The 22,892-nt window shown below is 48.5% G+C and overlaps 1 protein-coding gene across 1 annotated transcript in view; it reads right to left on the bottom strand.

Annotated features, from left to right (window-relative positions):
* MYO1D (myosin ID) overlaps window positions 1-7,571 on the bottom strand; it is a gene marked incomplete at both ends in the record, with an annotated part of 155,240 nt that extends 147,669 nt beyond the window's left edge. Inside the window, one exon of the mRNA XM_084301232.1 lies at window positions 7,477-7,571. Coding sequence (XP_084157358.1) covers window positions 7,477-7,571 — 95 coding nt within the window. The remainder of the gene's footprint in view (window positions 1-7,476) is intronic.
* Between the last annotated feature and the right edge of the window lie 15,321 nt (window positions 7,572-22,892).

The following is a 22,892-nucleotide window of genomic DNA, read 5'->3' as shown; positions in this document are numbered from 1 at the left end:
AAAGGAATTTGAATAAATATGACTAAAGGGGAAATGCTCAGGTAGTTTAAAAGCTTGCTCAGCCTGAAAGGAATGCAAGGGGTTGGTGGAGCAGCAGATCAGTGAAACCAGCAGAAGAAGCAGAATTTTGAAGAGAAGTCCATATAAAGGACTCTTGACTAAAGGGCACCACGAGACTCATTGGAAATATTAGCTAAGACTTGCTGTAAAAACTTGGCAGATCTTAAAGCCAGATCTTTAGCTAGTGTAATTCAGAAGGCAATAATAAATGACTTCAGCTAAGATGACACAGGCTACACATACCATCTCAAACGTATGCAAGTAGAATGCTGTACTTATTTTGACATTACAGCACCACAAACAGGTACACTGCCCACTCTGATGATCTTTAGTATCCATATTACTTCATCAGACTACGAAATAATTGCAGGGAAGAGGCAAGGATGAAAGTAAAAAAGGTTGCTGAGGAAATCCTAAATCAGCAGCTGAGTTTCTGTTGATATACTTCTTATAAGCAATTTTTTGGCAGCTATTTACACAAAGATGTAAAAAAGGAACATGCCCTATTCAGCTGACATAAAACAATTTGCTTACAACTGGATCTGTAGGGCTTTCTCTCCACACCTGAAGCCACTCCCCAGCTTGCTACCTCCCGTCACGTTTCGTCACCCGTGCTGTGGCAAGTGTCATAAACACAGCTCGGTGACAGATGGCAGGCCAGGACCAGCAGGTCTGCTGCACAGCATCACCAGCATAAGAACTTAAAAGGTATCCTGGAGGAGTAATCTCATTCATAAATCTGCCCTCATATATTATTCATTATTATACCTCACCCACACCGCCTACTGTAACTTTTCACTCCCAGAACAGAAGGCGTTCATAACAGACGTGCAGAAGGCTCAGAAGAACTCTACAAATTAAGCATGTACAGAGGCAAAACAAAGGCTGCCCTGGGCACCCCACACACTGCTTCATTCACACAGGCGCCGTCCGCTGGCTGGTCCTCGCTCTGGACACAGGAAAGCTCACCCTGATGCTCCTTTCTGCTACTTGCATCCTTCGGATTTGCTTTTTAAGTGAGATGGATGGCCCTTTCCATTTGCAAAGATCAAGCTGGAACACGTCCAAGCTCATAAGTCAAGTTTTGACAGACTAAGGGGAATTTTCATTCCGATCATTCCAAATCCTGACACAAGACAGCTCCCTGCAAACCGAGTAATTCTAAGGAGGCCCAGGAAAGCCGGCACAGCTTCGCTGCCAGATGCCTGAGCAGCGCTGCAGTGGCAGAGAGGAGGCTTCCCAGCAGCTTTTTAATTCAACACCACCCAAACAATTCAAATATTCATATCTCATTTAGAATGACTAAATTAAAATGACTTAAAGGCATGGAAAGCTTGTTCATTACACATGAATATTTCATTACTAAAAGTATAAATGAAACCACACATTCACGTAATATTTTCTCTGCCAGGATTAAAGATACTTTACTACCCAGTGCAAAGCCAAATCTCCCCGACCACAGCTTCAACCAAAAATATGAATGTTTAAGACAGCCCTCGAAAAATAAGAAAGACAGCGTCAAAAGGTCAGTAGGATACAGAGAGTGCCCACTCACTCCAACACTTTACAGTAAGATTAAGTAAGAAAGGGCACTATGCAGATGAAGAATCAAATGATATGGATGCTCAACATCCCCACTGAGAAAGAACTGTTCTTAACGTGTTTATGGAGACTCCGATCCTCTGAGGACGGTAGCAGAGCACTGCCTGGGTCTACACCAGTCCTTGCTCATGTCAGCAGACCTGCTGAGGACAGATGGAAGGAACAAAACCCCCTCTCCAGATCCAGAGGATACTAAATGACGGAGCAAGGCTTGGAACCTGGATTTCAGGTTGGAAATTAGGAGACATTTCTCCTCAGAAAGAGTAGTCAGGCACTGGAACAGGTTGCCCAGGGAGGCAGTGGAGTCACTGTCCCTGGGGGTGTTCAAGGAAAGGTTGGACATGGTGCTTGGGGACACATGGGTGACACTGGTAGTAGTGTGATGGCTGGACCAGATGATCTTGGAGGTCTTTACCCACCTTAATGATTCTGTGATTCTAAGGTTTTGGCCTTTCAGAGCCTTAAGGTGAGTGAACGTCTGCATATTTACACACACACACACACACAAGTCTTAATATCACCTACTGAAACGGAGTGCTGAAGGTGGCATTCTAGGTCCTTTTCAGTTCGCTCAGCAGTGACGAAGTCTGTATGTTTTCAACACCATCTTCAGCTTCTCATATCCAAGGGGAGAGAGATGCAAATCCAAGAGGCTGATAGTTTTCCACATGAGGGTCATTCAGAACCCAAAACAGATCACTTTTAAGGCCATCAGATACTATGCAAGAAGTAGGTGCCTTTTGGGGAGAGAGCCCCAAAAGGTATAATCTGTGCACAACTTCCTCAAGAAAATCCATCCAAACATCTCTCTTCAGCATTCAAAGCCTTTGTTCATTCATTTCCTTGTTTAACTTTGCTACAGTTTTTTTTTTTAGGGGACCGCAGCCTTACCTTTACTTTCAAAGAACAGAGCTGGGGAGACACGTTCAACATGAAGGTGTAAACGACTCAATTTTAAAGCCATTCAAGGCATGCATCACTGACTGGGACTCATGGCTAGTCACTGAACTTGCCTCTTTTACAAAAAATGACCCAAATAAAGTCAAGAAGAATCCCACTGCCCTTCCACATACCCTTGCACAATGTTTTAGTGTGCAGATGTGGCCATACACAGGCCAAACCAACACCACTTTCTAGATAATTGTACTTGCCACTGTCACAGGTATGTTTCCCTCTCCACAGCAAACAAATCCTCACAGGACCAGGTTTTCCTTACAGTCTCAATACCAAAAATATCAATCATAACCAGCATTATCTGCCTTTTAAATGTATCTGCAATGAATAAGAATTCAAAACTGCTGTCTTAATTTAGGATAACATTGATAAGGCTGGGTTTTGCATTGTAAGCAACAGCTCTGTAAACAGAAAACCCACACTTCTGCATCTTCTTTAATTAAATGCAGAGCCGTGTTTTTATTAAGTGTTGCTATAGGAGGTCAGAATTCACAACATGTGCAAGAAGACAACCATACAAGCAAAAAAAACTACAAAAAACACTTTTTGCAACATATCCTCAGACATGGGAGCTCAGATGTCCAGGAACTATTTGAGGTTCAAGTACAGCATTTCACATAGGGTTTTGTGCTGGAACTAGCTAAAAGGAGGGAAATAAATCTTTTTACAATCATTATACCGTACCATATTATTTCACAGTCTTCCTTTCATGCATCCTTGAATTCTTTAATAATCACGACAAAGATCCATTCTGTTCCCAGGAGGGGATTTGCACAACGCCTGCAAGAACATGCAGCTTGCTCGGATCGCAACAGCTGAGTCAAGGAGCACCTGCTGGTGAAGCCGGCGGGAAAACAGGCAGCCCTGGCGCACGCAGATGACACAGGACTACCCTGAAAGCTGCCCTGTGGCTCCAGGACAACAGACCCTTGAATCCAGTGCCTTGCAGCCAGGTCCCGCCGCTCATGTCTGCTCACCTCTGGCTGCACTCCCCCAGGTGCGACGAGAAGAGAGCCTGGAGTCACCGCTAAGAGAAGCGAGCCTGGAGTTACTCCTGGAGTCACCGCTGAGATCACAGAGCAGATCATTCAAGAAATCGAGCTGCCCCTTCTCATGTCCTAGACACCATTTTTAAAGCTCTGAGTTTTGATTTGTTTGTCGAGGTAAATGCTGATTCTACAGGACAGCGCAATGAATGTGCTTTGCAGGATAATACAGGAGAACGCGTATAACATAAAACATTTCATGCTTGTGACAAATAACCTGGCTCTCTTTCTTACAAGGAGGCATATCGGAAGTGATGATCTTCAAGTCAGAGAAACAAACTCCGCAACCCCTCACTTTTCTCATCACACTAGAATGGAAACTTCAAGCGATAAAAGTTTGCATCCCAAGTTTTGTTTATGCCACAATTTCTGCAAACTGCTGGAAACTCCCACGAGACCACTGCCCCTCTCCACCTGCCATGAGCCAGTCACAGTCAATGCGAGCACCCCGAGCCACCCTGGCACAAGCACTTGGCAGGACAGCAGCAGATCAGCGCCTCAGTGCTGGCACAGCCGAGGCCTGGGAGCTCGGCCACATTGCCAGATTCCCTGTTTCAAGGGGTCTTTCAATGAACCACACCTCCTCTGATAGAAATTCAGATACCAAACACCACAGCAGCCAACTTGTTCCCAGGTGCCCACAAAGAACCAGTCATAAATAATGCTGAGTATCTACTGAAGTGCAAACTCCTCAGATATGGCCATTTATAGGATTTTATAGTTGCTCATTAACTGGTTGCGAGTATCTGTTAAAGCTTTGGAGGTTTTCTAGAAAGAGATAAAGCTATTCCCTAAGTCCACACTGGCTATTCCAATACTCCTGCATTATTTTTTAATTATTTTGATGACTAATAATCACAACTACGCACTGGTTAGAAGCCCATTCAGAAGTAAGGAATTCAAGGATTGGCATCTTTTATTTACAATTATGGTGTAACACCCAAGGACTGCTTGAAAGCCCACACGAAACTGCCAGTTCAGTAACTGTTTGCAAGACATGGCTATGAAAAAATAGCTAAGAATATGAAATCCTCACTGAATCACAAGACGACTCTATAAATAACAGGGCACAAAGCGCAGTGGTTGGGAACCAAAGTATAAATCCTCCTTGAGCCCACCCACCTACCGATGGTAACTCTCACTTCTACAAGCAAAGCAGAGAGCCATACTAATTCAGCTCATTTCAACAGTACTAAATTCAAATATTACACAGTAATGACAAGGATAACTTAACCATTTCTCTTTTGCCTACTAGAGATGTCCTCGGGGAAAAATCCTTGCATGCACCGAGACTGGTATGATTTCAATTCCACCCACATCTGGGCTCACTTGGGAACTAAATCCAGCACAACCCCTCTTGGGTCAGCCGGTGACCCTGGACAAAAATAGCAGCTCTGGCAAAAAGCTGGATTTATGGAATAGGGCGGAGACCGTCCAAGTGTAGTCATGAAGTTAATGACAGAGGAGCAACAATTTCCCTATTCTATTCCATGCACTGCCAGCACAAAGGCAACTCATGCCATCTACACAGCGTGACAAAAGCAACGTGACATCAACACCTGAGCAGGTCTGAATCTCGGCTGCAATTTGGGTCTGACACAATTTAAAACATATCATCAGCAACTGCTAATTACCACCTCCAGAGCAGTAAACAAAAGAAGCTGATGCTGCCTGAGAAGGACGATAAAACCAGGGGCACAGGCAGGTCAGCAGGTAGGGCCAGAACTCTAACCACAGTGTCAAACAGGGCTCAGCAGAGTTTAGCAAGTTTACTAAAAAGCCACACTTTTGATAAATTCAGACTAATTTTTCCAAATGTCTCAGCACAGACAAACCTAAAGTCAGGAGGCAACAGTACCAAGGTAAGAAAAATGAACATTATTTTTAACAAAAGATTATTGAATCTACACTGCACAGATAAAAGACAACCTCGAAGCGCGGGCAGAACTGTGCCTGCAAGTTGCAGATTACACGTGCTGCAGCAATTCACAAATTCTCGTGCAAAAGCAGCAGGAGTTTAAATTGGTGTCACAGGGAAGAACCTGCTTTTGAGTACCAGTGACAAAGGTACTGGCATTAAAATGATGCATTACAGTATATCAGATTTAATTTCTATACTTTAGGAACGTCGAGCCAAAATCCTGAGGCAGGATCAGCATGCAACGGGACAGGAAAATCTACGTACCGAATGTAAGGATCTAGAATCACCAGCTCATTCCCATTTTCCTCCATACAAAATTAAGGACTACCTGTGCAGGTAGTCAAATCAATCAAATTAAATATTTTGATTCCTAAATGGAACTAACTTCCTACATTGATTTTTAATTTATCTAGCAGTCCTTCTGTTTCCAATACCACTCTTAGATTTCTATTACGTATTAACCAAAGAATAAAAACCCCAAGAACAAACTGTTACATGCAAGTTTCCTGCTAATTACAACGACTTTGTGTGTAAGCCTTCTGTAATGCAATTAGTGCATCATGGCATGCACAAATAAGAGGCAAATTTAAGCTTTTAGAGGCACCACAACATTTATTTCAATCTGACATCTCCTTATGTTCAAAGTTCAACTTGTTCATAACGTATTTTCATTACTGTTTAAATATAAGTGTCTTCCCCACCCAAATAAAGATCCAACACGCAGGAGGAAGGAGAGCAACAAGCACACCGGCTGCCACTTGTTACTATGTGGGGCACTGCTGGGATCTCAGCCCCAGCCTCACACACCTCTGCCCTGCAGCACAGGCTGCAGCGCTCAGTGGCAGTGCTGTCAGACCTGAGAGGTGGCAGATTTCAGAGGCACAACAGCCCAAAGGAGCCCGGTTCTCCCCTTCCCCAGCAGCTGGGGAGGCTTACACCAGCTTTCTTTCCTTGGCACTTGCCAGGGCTGCCCTGAGGTGCTTCCAGCAGCCCGCCACGTCGTTAATTCGGCCTGCTGTCAGCAGCTCCCCGCGGCACGCAGGTGGCAGGCGAGGCAGGGTGCTTTCGCCGAGGTCAGAGACACCTTGGCCAAACCTCTGGGTGGCAGCCACCAAGTCACGGTTCTGTCCCAAAGGCGTCTCTTGGCAAACGCCAAATCCTTGCACAAGAAGGGGCAGAAGAGTTTATCAGGAAAAGCCGGCATGAATCTTTTATAATGGAAAGTGAAAGACAGCCACAGACGGTGGGTCCCCACGAGCTGTCCTCGCTATCAGCGCTGCCCGGGATTTGTTCAGACCTCGACACCGAGAGAGGAAGCGAGAATTAAAGCAGAGACCTGCCCGCAGCCCATCGCGCTCGGGAGGGAAATAAAAGCATCGTAAAGATCACGAAACGTTAACGTGATGAGCGCAGCACGATCGGTTTTATAGCTCCTGGGGAAGCAGAGCAACCTTGGACTTGGTGACTTTTATCGCCGCTTGCCTCCTCGCAGCTCCGCGCACCTGTCGGCGGGCACCGGGTCCCTGCTGGGGGGCGGGTGAGAGGGGGGCACGGGGGGGAAAGGGAGAGGGCACGGGGGGAGCGGCCGGAGACCCCAACCCCGGGGCTCCCCCTTACTCCCCTCCGGTGTCCCCGAGCTGTGCAGCAGCAGAAAGCCCCCGCCGGGAGCTGCCTTTGCCCCCCAGCCCCTCCTGAACGCCTCCCGACCGGGCTCGGAGCCCCCTGAGCCGCAGCCCCCCCCGGCTGCGCGGCCGGTCCAGCTCACCAAGCCGGCACTGCCCCCCCCGCACCGCGCCCCCCGGCCAAAACCCCGGGTGTGAGGGGGGGGGGCCGGGACCCCTCACCTGCCCCCCGAAGCACAACCCGCGGGGGCGGCGCGCTGCCGGCACTCACCGCAGGCGGAGGTTGGCCATGAACTCGGGCATGGTGACGGTGTCCAGCAGCACGAAGTCGGCCTTGCCGAATTCCAGGCTCTCCTGCTCCGCCATGGTGGCGGTGTGCGGAGGGGAGGGGTGGCCGAGGCACCGGGGGGGGCGGTGTGAGGCCGCCGGGCTCTCGCCGCGCTGCCCCGGGGGAGGCCGGGGGGGGGGTGGGAGGCGGCCCCACCGCAGGTGAGGCGGGGCCGCGGGGCCCGAGGCCGCCACCCCGCAGTGGGGACTCGAGGGGCGGCGGCGCCCCCTGCTGGGGGCCAGAGGGGCCGAGCCGCTGCCCCTGACACCGAGCGACCCGGCCGCCCCCCTCCCCTCCCAGGCGGCAGCCTCGGGGTAATTAGGCTAGCGGTGCTAATTAGGGGAACGAGGAGCACACTGGGAGCACACTGAAAGCGGTGTCCTGGGGAAGAAATGATGGGGTTCGGGATATACGAAGGTAGGGCAGGAGGTTGAGTGCGCAGGTGGCTGGCACAGTCCCCGTTGACATCCCTATAACGCAGAGGCGCCATCCCTGCTCCCATCCCTGTCCCACACCCAGCCCCGTGACTCCAGGAGTCCCAGGGGCTGCAGCTGGGCTGGAGCTGGGGCAGCACCTGGAGGTGACTGGGGCAGACCTTCATCTACGGGTTCAGAGAATGAAAGACTCGGGAAGCCCATCTGCCAGTGCAGACAGAGGCAAAGAAGTCACTGAGTACCCAGCCTTCCCCATGTCTCTCGTTACTGATTACTCAGATATAGAAACTCACTCCTAAGAGAAGAAATTGGCCACCTATAATTGCGCACACACTACTATTTTTTTTATCCAAGTTCGGATGCTCGTGCATTAGCTGAATCTGGAAGATTTTTGCTTAAATTAAAGGGGTGGGAGAGCTCTGCGCACCCTGTGGATGCCCATGCTCACACCCTTGTCTCTCCCCATGGATGGATGTGGTCCTCCAGAGCCTTCTTCCTGGAGGCCATCGCCCTCTTGTAGCCTTGGCCACCATGAGCTCCTGCTGGCCACAAGGCCACTGCTCCTGCAGGAGCCTCCTCTGGGATCCTCAAGCTGCACGCTGAAGGGATCTGGTGAGATGGGACAGTTTTAGGGGCATTTTGATAGGGCTTTGGTAAATAAAGGATTTATTAGTGTTGTTTAAGGGAGCCTCTGACTCAGGTGGCCAGCAGAAGGGCTTGGACCACCCCGGCTCTGGCTGACTGCGTGCCCCTGGCAGGGGTGCAGGGGGCTGCTCACACGCTCCCGCCTCAACAAACACGCACAGAGCAGCCCTGCCGCTGCCATCGCTTCGCGGAAGTCCAAAGGGCGCTGCCCTGCCCCAGCAGTTTCGGCTGGCCTCCTCTCTGCCCCAGAGCTGCCCAGGCCCAGGATGGAGCAGGAGGAAACGTGAATGTCGATGCTGCATGGAACCAGGGCAGCCAGCGGGCACTGGAAACATCATGGTGCTTGCAAACCAGCAAAAGGCAACCAAGGAGAGCGGTGGTGTCACGTGCTGCTGCCTGCCTAAGGACAGAGGCCCAGGAGAAGGCTGGCCTCTGATGCCCATCTGCCATCTCTGCAGCATGCAATGCATTTGCTTCATCGCCCACCTGACACTGGCGGGTTTTGTTGCCTCAAGCCATGTTCCAACAGCCCTGAGTCTTTTGCTAAGACAGGAGAATCTCAAGTCAATAGACCCAGGGCCAATTCCTACGGGAATGACCATCATTTTCACAGCTCCAGGCAATGCTGACTTTACCTACAACTCTCCTGGCCAAGGAGCATTCACCTGCCCCAAAAACCTCCACAGAAGAGGAGGAGGTCCACACCACTGTGATGCCATCTGGCCCAGAGCTCCTTCATCCCCATCGTCAGGGTCTTTCTCCTGTGCTACAGCGAGGAAAAACTGAGCCAAATGCTCACTGCACCCAGCATGAAGGCACCAGAGGCCAAAGCGGTTCAGCTGCTCTACCACACTCAGGAGGGCTGCATGTGGATGTGGACTGAAGACAGTCACCCCCTAAAGATGGTTGCAATACTTCAACCCCCCCTCCTATTTTTCAGATGCTCTACCAGCACCTCTGGCTCTTCAGGGTCAGCAGCGGTGCTCAGATCCCCGTGCCAGTCCCTGCTCATTGCTTTGTCCTTTTTGCAAGAGTCCTTCCAAACTCCTCTCAAGCACCAAATCCCCTGTGGAGAGTTGTGCTCCGGTGTGAGCTAGGAGTGGCTATAACAAGATTACTGTTGTCCTGAGCAGCTTGAGGTAATGATTTACCAGCCAGGCCCCTGGTTCCCATCACTTTTGTGGGTTACTGCATGGATGCCCTGCACATCTCGTTTCTTTTTAGCCTCGGTCTACAGAAACTTGCACCCATCTCCAGTGAGGGCCTTCACACAAATGCAGCGGTGAATCCCCAGGTGCAGGTACAGCTACGGGATGCTGCTGTCAGGGCAGCTTCACCCTGGGAAGAGCCCAAGCAGGAGGAGCAGCCTTCACAGATCCATGCTTCAGTCACTTTATCTTCATAGAGTCATAGAAAAATAAAGACCTCCAAGATCACCTGGTCCAAACGTCCTCCTACCATCCATGTCACCCACTAACCCATGTCCCCAGGCACCACATCCAACCTTTCCTTGAACACCCCCAGGGACGGTGACTCGACCACTTCCCTGGGCAACCCGTTCCAATGCCTGGCTGCTCTTTCTGAGAAGAAATGTCTCCTAATTGTTTTAATTGTTGAAGACTAGTGCCCTTTGTTCTACACTTTGTTTTAATTGTTGAAGAGTAGGGGCATGACGTTTCCATTTTCCATTCACCAGGGACATTGCCCGACTGCCAGGACTTTCCAGCTATGATAGAGAGAGGCTTGGTGACTACATCAGCCAGTTCCCTCAGGACCTTGGGATTCATACCATGAGGTCCCATAGCCTTGTGCCTGTTGAGATTCATCAGGTGATGGCTCTTCACTTACAGTGGCTGGGCCGTTGCTCCCTCAGCCTCCATCTACGTGTTCAGGGAATGAAAGACCTGGGAAGCCCATCTACCAGTGCAGACAGAGGCAAAGAAGTCGCAGAGTACCCAGCCTTCCCCATGTCTCTTGTTACTGATTACTCAGATATAGAAACTCACTCCTAAGAGAAGAAATGAGCCGCCTATAATTGCTCACAAACTACTATTTTCACCCCTCAGTTTCCATTTCACCTCACTTTTCTCCTCAGCCCCCTCATGACAGAGAGCAGGGGCCGCCACCCCCTGCTCCCCTCCCACTTCTCCTCATAACCCCCCTGCTTTAGAAACAGAGAGTCCTTCTGTTACAAATAAGGACCTGAAGCATAGGGTGAACCAAGTGCCTTCCCCAAAATCTTCTGGACAGTCTGCTTTGGGGCAAGAGGGAAGCGTGCTGTGCTGATCCCATGGCAGTAGCAGTTTCTTACTTATGGGCAGCCTCTGGCACACATTTGCCCCGAGCCCCCTAGGTTTTGTTTTTTCCACAGTTGCACACTTTGTTCTCAATTTCATCCTCCCCGCCATGACACATGAATGGGGAAACATCCAGATGTCTCCAGCCTGGATTCAAAAGTGGCCAAAATTGATTTATGCATGGAAGGGGAGCGCCCTGTTGAAGCCACACCACGTGGACATGCTTTATGAGCCATCTCTGGGCTCTGTCAGCCCAGAAAGCAGCTTTGGTAGAAGCGGATGGTTGTATCCCACACTTACTGGGCCTAAACTGGCTTTTTGGAGGCTTTAGGAGTTTTTGATGGTGTCGTCTATTTTTCTTTTAACTCTGCTGGTGATAGAAATTGAGACAGACTGAAGAAATGGAACGGTTAAACACAGAAGAATTTTTTGTTTGTTTTCTTTGTCAATCCAAAATTAACAGAGAAGGACTTCTGTCCTTCCAAAACACAGGCTCGCAGGGAAGGCTGCAGCTCTCACAGTTCACTGCTGAAGAATGGACTCATGCCATTTGTGTTGCCTTTGCTTAGGATGGCAGTGGCCTTTCCAAAAGCACAATCTGAAACCAACCCAAGTCTCTCATCTGCAAAACACAGCTGTGGTTTTACAGCTCAGGCTAGAGACTTTCAAGCAGAGTATCCTAAATTAGGCAGCAAACAGCTTTAGAAAAACAAGCAACAGGGCTGCTTCACACGCATAGCAGAGTTTGAAAGAATGGGGAAAAGGCATTAAAAATTGCTTGCTTTTGTCCCATGTGTGATGAAGGACAAGCACGCTTCCCCTCACCAGCGTGCTGCAAGGCACTGAACTGAAAACCATCCCTGGAGTACATCCCTGCTCTTGAGCAGGAAAACAGCCAAGGAATCAAAGCTGTCTGCCAGATTGTCCTCAGACATTCAACTGCAGATCGAAAGCGGGACAGGACTGGGGCTGTGGAGCTGGGGAGAGCCAGGGTGGGAGACAAATGGTGGCATTGTGCCTGCTACAAGCACCAGCAAAGAACTGCACCACATCCTGCAGGTTCCTGGGGACAGCAAAAGGGACATGGCTTGCTGCTGTCTGGCCTGGGCCAAAGAGGGGGTGCCAGAAGCAGGCAGGGCACCCACATCTCCCATCACCACAGTGCCCAAGAGGAGCAGCCACCATGGCTCCAGCATCCCGGCATGCATTTCAGTTCGGCCAGGGCAGCAGCCCTGAAATCCACCCAAGTGGCTCTGGACACACCAAAATCACATCTCTGGAGCCCACCAGAGAGGAGACACAAACTCCCCTGAAAGCTGGCTTATCCCTGAGATTCAAGGGCTAAACTGGGGGCAAAATCAATCACTTAAATGCAGAGATTTCTACGTAGGATGTTCTCTGATGCCTCAACTGGTTATCTGCTTGGTCTCCTTTTAAACACGAGTTTTGCTCTTGATAAATTATATAGATACTTCATTTCTTCTTTCGTAGTTTCCTCTGATATTTCTTCTTCTATTTCATTACTCATGTCACTTTCCTCCTTCAGTACTGGTAAATGGCTGCTATGGGTCTCGCCAGCATTAACCATTTGTGAGTTGGTAACATATGCAGTTACCTCTTCTCTATTTTTTTTTAAAAAAGGGAAGCAAAAAAGAAAACTACACATGACATCAAAAATTTCCAGTCTATCATGGATACACAATAATGTTATGCTCTCTAGCTAAAGAGGAGGATGTTAAACTGTAAACAAAACTAAATATTGAGTTCCCAGGCTTTTTGTAATCATATGAAGTGAATACTGTGCTTTCTCTTATGGACTTTTCCGGGAGACATTATGAAGACAGAAATGAGCCATACCAAGTCTCTAACAAGATTATTGCACAAATACTTGGCAATTTATACTGAGAGAACATTTTTTATATGGCTGTTTATTAGCATTCACTTTCAGGATAGAGTGTGACAGAAGATATCCTGTAACAGAATGCAGGAAAGGCAGAGTCCATAATGCTTTTGCTTCTAACCAGGAGAAATTTCCCCTTTCCCAAATCTCCTCCTGAGCATCCTTCTGAGGACATTTGTCTGTCTGGGAGGAGAGCGTGGAGGAGCATGAGGACTGCCAGGGTTACAGGGCTGCCTTGTTCCTCAGTAGAATTTGACATTTTTATTTTCTCCTACAGTTCCTGGAGAAGAAGGAACTTGCCCTATGTAAAAGGTTCGCTATGAGCCACTTCATGTCTCATATACGCTTGTGATTCCCCAACCTAGCGAGAGATGGGAATCCAGCCAAAAGCACCAGACTCATCAGAACAGAAGGGAAACATCTTGTGATGTTCACCAGGCATGACTGAAGCTGCATCTGAAGCATCCTGGGCAAAAATACCACCCTTCCTTGCCGAGACATGCAATGTGGAGACTGACCTAGCCCTTACAAGCACAAAAGTGATGGAAACCCAGGATGACCATTGCAACTCAGAGCTCCTGTGCCCTAACTTCATGGCACTTTGTTGGGGTGCTCTTACACCTTAATCACCGTTACCCCCATTGTGTTGCATCCAAATCCACTGAAAATCTTCAGAAGAAAACAAAAGGAAGAGGTTTTGAGCCTTAAGATCATTGAGAAAGACCAGCCTGCTCCCTGATCCCTCCAAGATGTTCCCAGGGAGGCTCTCCATCCTCTGGCCACCCTGTTGTGCAGAGGCAGCACGGCATAGCACTGCTTCCCCTGCAGCTCGATTTTCATTTTGATGGGAATGAAAATCTCATCCAAAAATCTGCACCTGGAAAGGGTGATCTGATTCAAGGCTGACTGCAGTTAAACAACCACCTGAATCTGTGAGATGGTTGAGAAAAGAAGTAGAAAAGCAGAGAAAACAGAGATGGAGCAGTGCTTTGATGACCTGTCAAATCTCCCTGTTCTGGCACAGGGTAAATTCAGCTTAAACCCTTTCCGATGGATGTTTGTCTATTTTTTATTTTTATTTTTTTTCTCTCAGAAACTTCCACTAATGGAGACTTGATGTCAGGCAATCTGTTCTGGCGCATTGCTGTATTTACATTTCATCAGTCCCCAAATGTCTAACTAAAGCTCTCTCACCGCAGTTTCATCCCATGACTTCTCATCCTCTCCAGACAGACACAGAGAAGAGTTTATTCCCTTCTTCTTTGTGGCTGTCTGTTATTTATTGGAGGGCTGTTATCATAGGAGTATGGGAAATGCAGCTGCTGAAAGGAAGTTTGGAGGTCAGCTACTCCACAGCTGTCGCATCTTCCCCCAGCCTTCAGTCCCCTGGACCAAACAACCCAATTCTTTCATTCTTACCCCGTGGACCATACTTTTTAGACTTCCACTAATCCTTGCTACTAGCAAGTAAGGGATTTCTTCACTAGACCAGTTGTTGTAAGGAAGGAGCAATCTGGTCCCAGAAGGTGAGGGAAGCCCTGCGGGGTCACTTGGTGTCAGCTGTATTTGTTTGTTGGCCTCGCCATGGGAGTCAGCAAGGATCTGCTGGGGATTGCAAACCCGCCTGTCATCATGTGAGCACTGCAAGAGCACAGGGCTAGGAGAGAAGCCAGCAGCACAGCAAGCAAAGGCAGCAAAGCAGGAGTTTTGGAAGGGCTGACCACCTTTGTCTGGTCTTCAAAATAAAATGGGATACCCCAAATAAATATCCAGCTCCACCAGATTTTTTTGTCCCTGTTGATGTGACCTATAAGTTCCCGAACTTGGTTTCTTTCATGGAAATTTGTGACATATTGGGTCTTTGCCCATCAGCTCTCTCTGTGCAGACGTCTCAGGCAATATAAAGCAGAGCACCTTCATCCAGAGTCACAGCCACTCTTCCTGCTCTCCTCTTTGTGAAGGGAGAAGGTGCCAGGTTGTGTGGTTCCTTGAGTCAGGGCCACTTGTCCAAGAAAAACATATCTCTGATTCACCTATTTAAAAAAAAAAAAAAAAAAAAGAACATTGAAGGCTAATTACAATCTCCCTGTATTGCTTTCTCCCTGGAAGGTAGCCTGAGTCAAAGGGACATAGTTTCCCAGTGGGAATTCTAGCATATGGGTAAGTTTCCAGATGCAATGAAATGCCTAAGAAGGTGCCTCATAGATACCTGGCATCCTGATGCCAAGAGAATGTTAAAAATCTCAGTAGGTATTTCCTTCTTTCTCAAAATCTGAAAAATCTCTGTATCTTAAGAAAACAAACAAACAAACAAACAACAACAACAACAACAAAACTGGCATGGTTGGCATGGTGACTTCAGCTGCACAGTATCAGCATAACTCAACGTGACAATCAAACATTCATCATCAGACATTGTGCCATTCTAGGAAAAAGGACTCCTGAGGGCATGAGCTTTCCCAATCAGCCATAAAATTGTGTTGTAACCATTAATAAGCTTCCTCCTAGCTCCTGCAAGTGCAGCAGCCATGAGCCCAGAGCTGTCCTGGCTATGGGAGAGCAGTCCCAGGCATGAGTCAAGCATGGCCAAGCATGGCAGAGCCTGATAGCGATTACCTTCAGTTCCTCTGAGCTCCAGTTCCTGGGAAAGCTATGAACGACTATGCAGAAGGAACAAAAATACCACAGAACCAAGCAGTAGAGGCTGGGTGTAGCTTAGCAGAGATTCAAAAGAAATACACAGCCAAGACAGGTCCTGGATGGGCGCCTTGGTGGTTTCCAAGTAGGTAGGCATGGAAGAGTTTTTTTCCCTGGGCCTTGACTTGATGTCTGGCTACCTGTGACCAGCAAATCTGTGATGGGCTTGGACAGAGAAGAATCTTCTGTATTTAAATATGTGAAATGATTGAAGTGCACATTGCAGACTCATGTCAAGCTTTTCATCCACCAGCACCCCCAGGTCCTGCTCTGCAGGGCTCCTCTCAGCCCACTCATCTCCCAGTCTGTGCTGATACAGGGCACTGACCTGAGCTGGGGGCAGGACTTTGCACTTGGCTTGTCGAACTGTGTAAGGTTCACAGAGCTCAAGGGGGCCAGGGGAGCATGTTACATGGTCGGTAGCCCCAAATCCTCACTAAAAGAGCCAGAGGACTCTTACACAACCTACTCCTTGGCACCAGCTCTCTCTGCCACCCAGTGATGCCTGTAGGGATACAAATCAAAGAAAGCCTCAATACAGACCTTCCGGGGTATAACACCCAGGAGCCGAGCAGCTGAGTAAGTCCCGATTTCACCCAGACCCTCGCTTGGCTACCCTGCCCTGGCAGAGAGTGGCCGTGTCCGGGCTGGAGGCGGACACGCACTAGGTGGAGCCATTCCATCGGGAAACTGGGGGCCGGGCGGCCAAGCTGAGAGCACAGCACAGCCCCCGGCACAGCCAGCACAGGCCCTAGGAAGGGGACTGAACCTGGGACAGTTCGGGGGAAAGGGCACCGTGGCCACCCTGCAGCTCAGGGGATGGAGGTGCTGAAGGCCGGGAGGGCTGGATATGAACGAGCAGAAAGCGGTTACGAGGGTCACCTCTAAGTCTGCGTGGCTCAGAAGAGCAAATGAAGGATGGCGACTTTACTGTGCAAGTGCAATGTAGGAGCATAAGGAGATGGGGACCTGGAGGACAGGGATGAAGGACCAAGGGGAGCTGGGAGCTCCTGCTGGCAGAGCTCCCCTGGGGAGCCGGCAGCAGGTCCCACATCCTGCACCCAGGGTGCCTGCAGCTCAGAACCAGCCAGAACCCTGGCAGCTCCTATAGGAAGGAGGGAAGGAGGCTTCTTCAGTCTGGCAGAGAAGAGAAAAGTGTAAGCCAGGAGCTGCTGGCTGACCTGGGCATACTGGGACTGGAAACAGCACACAAGTTCAGCGTGGCTGGTTGTGTTAGGCAGTCACAGCTGAATGTCTCCACAGGCATTCTGCCTGAAAGCACCACAGTCCTACAGTGTTGACAGGCTGGGCAAATGCCATGTGCCCTTACAGCATCCCTCAGCAAGGGGGTCCTCTTGTCACTTCCTAGTCCCGCTGTGGTGCAGGCACCTGAAATCCTTACCAAGTGACAGGAGAGACAGCCCGTAGGCGTCTCACAGCACTTGCCTGATCCTGCTTACCATGAGCTGCTCCTAATGCCATGCCAGTAACTCCTGGACACAACCACACAGGCCTGTATTAGATCCTAGATCATATAGCAATTTCTTGAGGGTAAGAAGACTTTGCAGAGGGATCTGGATAGGTTTGATCGATGGGCCAAGTCCAATTGCATGACATTCAATGAGGCTAAACACCGGGTGCTGCATTTGGGTCACAGCAACCCCATGCAGCTGTACAGGCTTGGGGAAGAGTGGCTGGAAAGGTGCCCAGCAGAAAAGAAAATGGGGATGCTGGTCAGCAGCTGGCTGAATGTGAGCCAGCAGCATGCCCAGGTGGCTAAGAAGGCCAACAGCATCCTGGCCTGTATCAGAAATAGCGTGGCCAGCAGGACCAGGGAAGTGATTGTCCCTCTGTGCTTAGCTCTAGTGAGGCCCCATCTCAAGTACTGTGTTCAGTTTGGGGATCCCACACTACAAGAAGGACATCGAGGTGCTTGAGTGAATGCAGGAAAGAGCAATGAAGCTGGTGAAGGGACTGGAAAATAAGAGTTATGAGCAGTGGCTGAGGGAACTGGGCTGTTTAGTCTGGAGAGGAGGAGGCTGAGGCCTCATTGCTTTCCCGACTACCTGACAGAGGTTGTAGCGAGGTGGGTGTTGGTCTCTTTTCTCAGGTGACAAGAGGAAATAGTGTCAAGCTGTGCCAGGAGAGGTTTCAGTTTGAAATTAGGAAGAATTTCTTTATGGAGAGAGTGATCAAACATTGGAATGGGCTGCCCAGGGTGGAGGCCCCAGCCCTGGAGGTATTTAGAGTGTGTGGATGTGGCACCTTAGTGGGGAGATGTTTACGGATGGGACTTGGTATGTCAGGTTGATGGTTGGACTTGGTGATCTTGAAGGTCTTTTCCAAGCTCAGTGAGTCTACAATTCTGTGATTCTATTGCAGTCTTCTCTTGTTTTTGACACCAGGCACCACACAGATGCTGTCTTTACACTGGCCACTGCGTGGGACTGTGTCAAGTGTGTGGGACTTCACAGGGCTGGGAACAGCCGCTTCCACTCCCAGTAAACAGGCAAATAACCCCTTACCACTCCTTGGTAAGAGATGTGGGAGAACAAAAATAAACTGATGTTTTGGGGATGAGAGTTTCTGCAGCAGATGCATTACCCCCGCCAGGGGTGTTTCCAGTTAACAGCTTATTTGTGAGTGTGAACATCAAAAGTGCCACTCAGCGAGGTGAACTGCAGCTCTTCTCTCCAACACCCAGCGTCAGTGCCAAGAGCCTGCACCTTGCCAAGTGTTTACAGTAATCCTTGGCAGGTAGCCGGGATTTCAACAAAGACATCTGCTAATCCACTGAGCAAAGCTTTCAGGAAAGAGAAGCTGGATGGTTTCAGGAAACCCTGCTCTCAGCCAGAGTCTTCAAGTTGCAGACTTGCCTGTCCCGGCTGGGGAAACACACCTGAGTCTCCCAAGACTGGGATTTGTCTCAGACAAAAGTTCTCAGTAGGTTTCCTCACTTGGCTTAGTTATTCTGCAGCTTTTGTAGCTTCTGTCCTCATTTTGCAGCCTCCTCACTGTGCATGGATCAAAGGGGATCCTTGTGAGTTCTCCACATGGGACCTGAGTCAGGCCAGGCACTAACTGCAGGAGCAGAGCCAGTCTCACCCCCCTGCACTTCCCTCCCCTTAGTCATGAGGCTGCAGGAAAACAGGACAAGAAACGGAGGAGCTGGCAAGAACCTGGGCACAGGAAACGCCTCGTGCTGCTGCTGTGGGACTCAGCAACACCTCTTGCCACATAGAAACTGGGGGCTCTGTGGTGCATGGGGTTAGGCAAGCTGAGATTTCCTTGCATCCCTTTGCCTTAACACTCTAAACCAGGCAGGTGCACCCACTGTGCTAGTGCTCAAACTCCCACTTAGAAAACAGGAAAAAAAAAAAAAAAAAAAAAAAAAAAAAAAAAACACTTTATGGCTCTGGAAGAAATGAGCAAATTTCTTAGGAAATATGCTGAAAATCTAAATACTAAAACACTATATCTAAATATCTGAATACTTAAAGTGTTCTCCTTCTCCAAAGGCTACAGCCCACCCTCCTGCATGGTGCTGCAGAGGTGCTGATTCGCAGTCCCTTTATCTCCTCTCTGCAGAGGGCAGATAAAGCCTTTCCTCCTGAATCCAAGCTGCCTATTGCACAGCTTCTCTTCCTCTCCCAGAGAGAGGCTGCTTTCAGTTTCAGCGCCGGGAAATCACATGCTTGATGGCTTAAACATGATGTAATTGTTTTTGGAAGAGACCTGAGCGCTGGTTGGGTTTGCTCTTGTTTTTCAGGCACACAGGACATTGGGAAGGGGCAGAGAGGAAACTGCTGAGAGTGACTGGTGTACACAGTGAAGATGGAGAATTCCTCAGTGGGTGTCACCAAAACCTTTTTCTTCTCCCATGTGCTTGTCTCCAAAAGTGGAGGTTCCCACAAGGGCTGATAAACACAAGTCCAGAGACGGCCATCCACTTGACAAAGTCCTGAAGCTGTGGATCACTGGAAACCAAGATGGTTTGCTGGGAAAGGGCCTGTCCTCGGGCTCCTTCCCATGTGTCCCATTAGCTCTTTAGGGATTCCCCCCTTGGAGCAAGAACAGCTCGGAAGCTCATCTGACTTCTGCAGGGCAGTGCCATTCAGGCACCATCATGCCCCAAGCTTTCCCTGAAAGCTCTGATATGACAGGTAAATCCTGTACAGTTCTCAGGGAAAAACCTGAGGCAACCTTGGAAGAGGTCCTCGTGCCATGTGCATACAGGCATGGGACAGATGCAGCCCACACAATTCACTTCGGTGAATGACGCCAGGTGAGGGGTGCTGCATTGGCAGCAGGAAGAGCACTCATCCTGCTGGTGGTCACTCATCATCATGTAGATGGTGGGCTCTGTAGCAATATGGTTTCAGCTCTTAAGTCCATGGCTGGGATGGGAAAATACAGTGCAGCTACAGAGAGGCTTTTCCACAAGTCAAGAAGCAGAGGGACCAGTCCTAAAAATGGGATCACTGGTAAAAAGGATCTTTGGATTTTTTTAAATAGTGTATGCAGCACTTTCATGTAACAGCCAAAGAAACACTGGTTTCTGCTCAAGGAATGGGGTAAAATATGTGGTTCAAGATGATGTAGCTGGCAGCACAGGCTCCTTTGTCATGAAGTCTGAATATGCATGTGGCGGGAGGGAGAATAAATGTCCTGTGTGGAGGAGGGGATTAAATATGCTTTATATTCTACTTGAACCTATTTTTGAACCTATTTTTCTTAAGAAAAGCATTCTTAAGAATTTCTTTCCTTTTTTTTTTTTTTTTTTCAGAAGTGACTTTTTAAAGGTGTGCATTCATGTTAAAAAAGAGGAACCTATTTCTCATCTTCACAGGCTAGAAGCTGCTTTCCATCTAATATGAGAATTGTTGCTGTTATTTATAATAATTCTTTGATTGGTTAAGACATGTCTAAGCCTGTGTATATGGAGAACAGAATTAGGCTCCCATCTAAACTTGGCAATGCAACAACTTTTCCCCATGATGTCTGTTGCAAGAGCATCTTGGGATCTTGTTGATGAATAAGGCTCTTTTTGCATCTGGTGTTACACGAGCCAGAACAAAGTTTGCCTCTGAGTTAAATAATTTACAGCGTAACATGACACAAGACAGGGATATGATATAATGATAAGTTTATCTTCTGCTGCACTTCCATGCTGTGGCAAGACCCATTTATTTTAATGCAGGAATTACTGCGGGAGATGGTCGAGCCTGCAGCTCAGACAGACACTTGATTTGATTTTAGGACATCACTGATGGAGTGGTTCAAATGGTTCCAGTGAACCTTTCCCGCTCTTTGTGATAGCCTGAATTTGCCTCCTTTCTCCTCCTGGCTGCTGGCACTCATCATCCTTTCATTTGTTAAACTAAATAACTCTCTAACTTCAGAATATTTGTAGGAGATTGTGATCAAGTCACTCCTTGAACTATTCTTAGTTAAACAAACTCAATACAGCATTGCTTTCATATCTGGTCAGTGGGTTTGTCATACTGCCAATCATTCTTGTAAAGTTTTCTGAACCTTTTCGAATTTGTCTTTTGAAGTGGCAGCACGAGAATCGTACCCTCATTCCCAAACCTTGTGACCAGGTCTGGATAGATCCTTGCTGATTGCACTCAAGGGTGAGGCTCAAGCTATTTAAAGCATTTGGCAGTAACAGAAGTTCACTTCACATGTTCATCACCAAACATACCCTGGCTGCTTTCTCAGTCCCAAGACTGCCGGCCGCCCTGCAGAACAACCTGCCTTTTTCTATCCGAACAGTGCAGCGACCGGAACTCAGAGACTCGGAGGAAGCCCAGGCCACATGCATGCTACTGTCTGGAAAGCTCTTGGTGACTGCATTTCCTTTTCCTCCAGAACTTCCTTCCCATCTGATCAACAGAAAAGGATGCATGTGTCAGAAAAGGACCGGATCTATCAGCCTGACCCCAGCTGCACCGGGCATTTCTGTTCCACCCCTTGCCTACACGGTGGGATTTGCACCCAGAAGACAGAGAGCCTCATATCTTGCAAAGGACAGGATAGAAAAGTAAGTTACAGTGACCTCCAGAGTGAGAGAGGGGTTCTCTAAAGCTCGGCTTAAGTCCTGGCAAGTCCAGTTGGTTTACAGGAATTAACCAAATACAAACACTGCCTCCAAACTTTGCCTGTAGGATTGCATGGATAAATCTGGGGCACTTTCATTGAGATTGATGGAATTTAATCTACAGTTCCACTTCTCCATGCTACAGACCAGCAACATTTGCTGTGGGGGCTTCGCCCACTTTTGAAATACTAGTCTTGGAAAAAGGATTCCCAGAGCCCCACATGGTAACAGTAATCATCTAGGACTACTGTAAAGCATCCAATTTGCAGTTGTTGATTTATTTCTCATTTCAGTAAGTGACCAATGAATTCAAATAGCCTTAAGGTGACTGATGGTTTCCCTATGGGGAAACAATTGTATGACAAAAGACACCCCCTATGGGAAAAAGAGGTTAGACTAATCAGAAGGATATGGATTTAGGACAACATGAACAGTGTGAGAAGGGGTTGGTTTGACCCGTAATACTGTGTCCACTGAGAGTGTGAATTTGTTTGCCTGGAGATCCTGCAGACCCACCACTGGGTTTCTTGTTGCATTTTTCAAACACTGGACTGTTTTGTTGCTCTTGCTACTGGATTCCTCAAGTGAATAGCACACTCTGTTAACACGAGTGCCTCAATGATGCAAAACCCAGTAATAGAAGTGTGCAACTTCAACCGTGTATATGCACTGTAAGAAACCAACAACTGATACTTCAGTTAAAGTCTAGAGGCTAAGTGTTTTGTGTGGGCTGGAATGCTGTAACTTTAACCCTTTAGGCAGTTCTCCACATACACAACTGGCCCCATGCTTCCTCTGGAAAAAATGACAGGTTATGGAACCACCATTTCTGGTGAAATCTTGCAACAAGCACACTTTGATCTTTTGCACCATTAACATCACATCACAGTTAGGCATGTGTTGAGCAGTGCTCCAAAGAGCAAGTAGAGGAACAATTGCCTGAAATTTTGCCAAAACTACGGTGCTGCACCCACCTCGCAGGTACTGATCATGCTGAAATGTGCCTGGGCTATATGGGAAATGGTGACTTGTGGAGGGAGAAGTGCTGATTCCTACAAAACTGGAGGCTTGTTAGGGGACAAATTGCCTGGCTCCAGAAGAGTACAGCCACCTTTGCTGCTACGTGACTCACGGGGCCAGGCAAAACAGTGCCGGATAGCCCGGTTGTGGGGGCTGAGTGTGTCAGACCACAGCCCGTGCCATCTCTCTCTGGGTGGAGGCAGCACCATGGCACTGCAGATGCAGAGCTCCCGGCCTGAACAAGGAGCACGAGGCTCTGCAGA

The sequence above is a fragment of the Netta rufina genome, assembly GCF_964035555.1.
Source record: "Netta rufina genome assembly, chromosome: 24".
NCBI lineage: Eukaryota > Metazoa > Chordata > Aves > Anseriformes > Anatidae > Netta > Netta rufina.
Note: the sequence above shows the minus strand (reverse complement) of the source record. Positions and strands in the feature narration are given on the sequence as shown.